Raw genomic sequence first — 1,576 nt, 5'->3', positions numbered from 1 at the left:
TAAGGTTGAAGAAGCCTGCCTTCATTATGCTATGTGATCACTTTCAAAGAAAGGCAGCTGGCTTCATGATAGTAAACATATTGATGTAGAGGAAAAAAAATAGCTATGTTTTTAATGACTATTGGTCATTAATAAAGCGAAATCGATCAATAGTGGATCGATTTCAACATTCAACACAAACCATTAGTAAGTGTTTTCATGAGGTGCTAGTGGCAATGCTCCATTTCTCAAAGGAGATGATAATTGATCCGCCGTTTGACGGGGTTATTCATAAAGGTGGATCTCGTTATCAACGCCGTCTTAAGAGAGGACCATTTAAAGGAGCAATTGGAGCTTTGGATGGTACATTAGTAGATGCACACATTCTACTTGATAAGCAAATTCCCTTTAGAGGAAGAGGAGGTAAGGATTGTTTCCAAAATGTTCTTGGTGTGTGTGATTTTGATATGAAATTTACTTATGTGATGGCTGGATGGGAAGGGATTGCACATGATGCTCGTGTATTAAATGAGACATTAAGGTGGCCTGAAAAAACGGATTTCCATTGCCTCCTGAAGGTACGTATCAAAACAACCTCACTGATCAAATATATATTTTTGGTTTACATATTTATGTGTCTCATTATTGTAGGTATGTATTACTTGTGTGATGCTGCATACACACATACTAGGGGATTTATGTGTCCTTATAGGAATGCTAGGTATTGGTTGGCAGATTTTAATTGCGGTGGTCGTCCTAAAAACAAAGAAGAGAAATTTAATCAGGCACATTCTTCGCTAAGAAATGTAATTGAGAGAACATTTGGTGTCTTGAAAGCAAGATTCAAGATATTGAAGAAAATGGCTCCATATAGTTTTCGCACACAAGTTCAAATTGTTGTAGCATACATGACAATACACAATTTTCTCCGTTGCGTGGCCATTGATGATGATGATCGATTGTTCAAGCGATATGAAAAAGAAAATGTGACTATTCCAGTGAGGTCTTCAATTAACTCTGACAGACCAGAAGCACCACCAAGTATAAATCACACATTTGGACCTGAGGCACATGAGTACATGATCAACTTGCGTGATCAAATTGCGGAACAATTGTTTAATGGACATATATGATCAAGTTTACAAGAGCCGAACTTTGGAGTTACTTGTAATGTCATTTAACTTGGTATGCAAATTTTATAGATGACCTTATGGTTATTGAACTATTATTTATGTTTATATTTTTAGTATTTTTTTTTTATCTCATATTACTATATGAGTCTTTTAGGCGTCAAAATATTGAATAAACAAAGGAAATTCTGTCAAATCCATTTTTAACTCTTTGGTTTTACAAGTAATCAAGTTAGTGTTCAAAATAGATTGTAAGGGTAAAATGTCTAAATGATTTATATTCAGCATTCAGAGTCGTCATTCGACGAGAAAACAAACATGTTTTTCTCGAGTTCAAAGATTCAAAGATTCGAAGGTGGGTCATTCAAAGATTCAAAGATTCGAATTCAGAATTCAGAGGCTCAAAAAAACAAACAACCCCTAAATTAGTTACCATCTCGTTTAATCTCTGAAATAAAAAATTTAAT

At 34.6% G+C, this 1,576-nt stretch overlaps 1 protein-coding gene across 1 annotated transcript; it reads left to right on the top strand.

Annotated features, from left to right (window-relative positions):
- The first annotated feature begins 236 nt into the window (after nucleotides 1–236).
- LOC147503242 (uncharacterized) lies at nucleotides 237–1,112 on the top strand. Its single transcript, XM_086604751.1, has one exon. The coding sequence runs from the start codon at nucleotides 237–239 to the stop codon at nucleotides 1,110–1,112; it is 876 nt and encodes a 291-aa protein (XP_086460877.1).
- The last annotated feature ends 464 nt before the right edge of the window (nucleotides 1,113–1,576 follow it).

The sequence above is a fragment of the Coptis chinensis genome, chromosome 4, assembly GCF_015680905.1.
Source record: "Coptis chinensis isolate HL-2020 chromosome 4, ASM1568090v1, whole genome shotgun sequence".
NCBI classification, from domain to species: Eukaryota; Viridiplantae; Streptophyta; class Magnoliopsida; order Ranunculales; family Ranunculaceae; genus Coptis; species Coptis chinensis.
The sequence above is the reverse complement of the archived record's forward strand: the minus strand, read 5'-3'. Positions and strand labels throughout refer to the sequence as shown.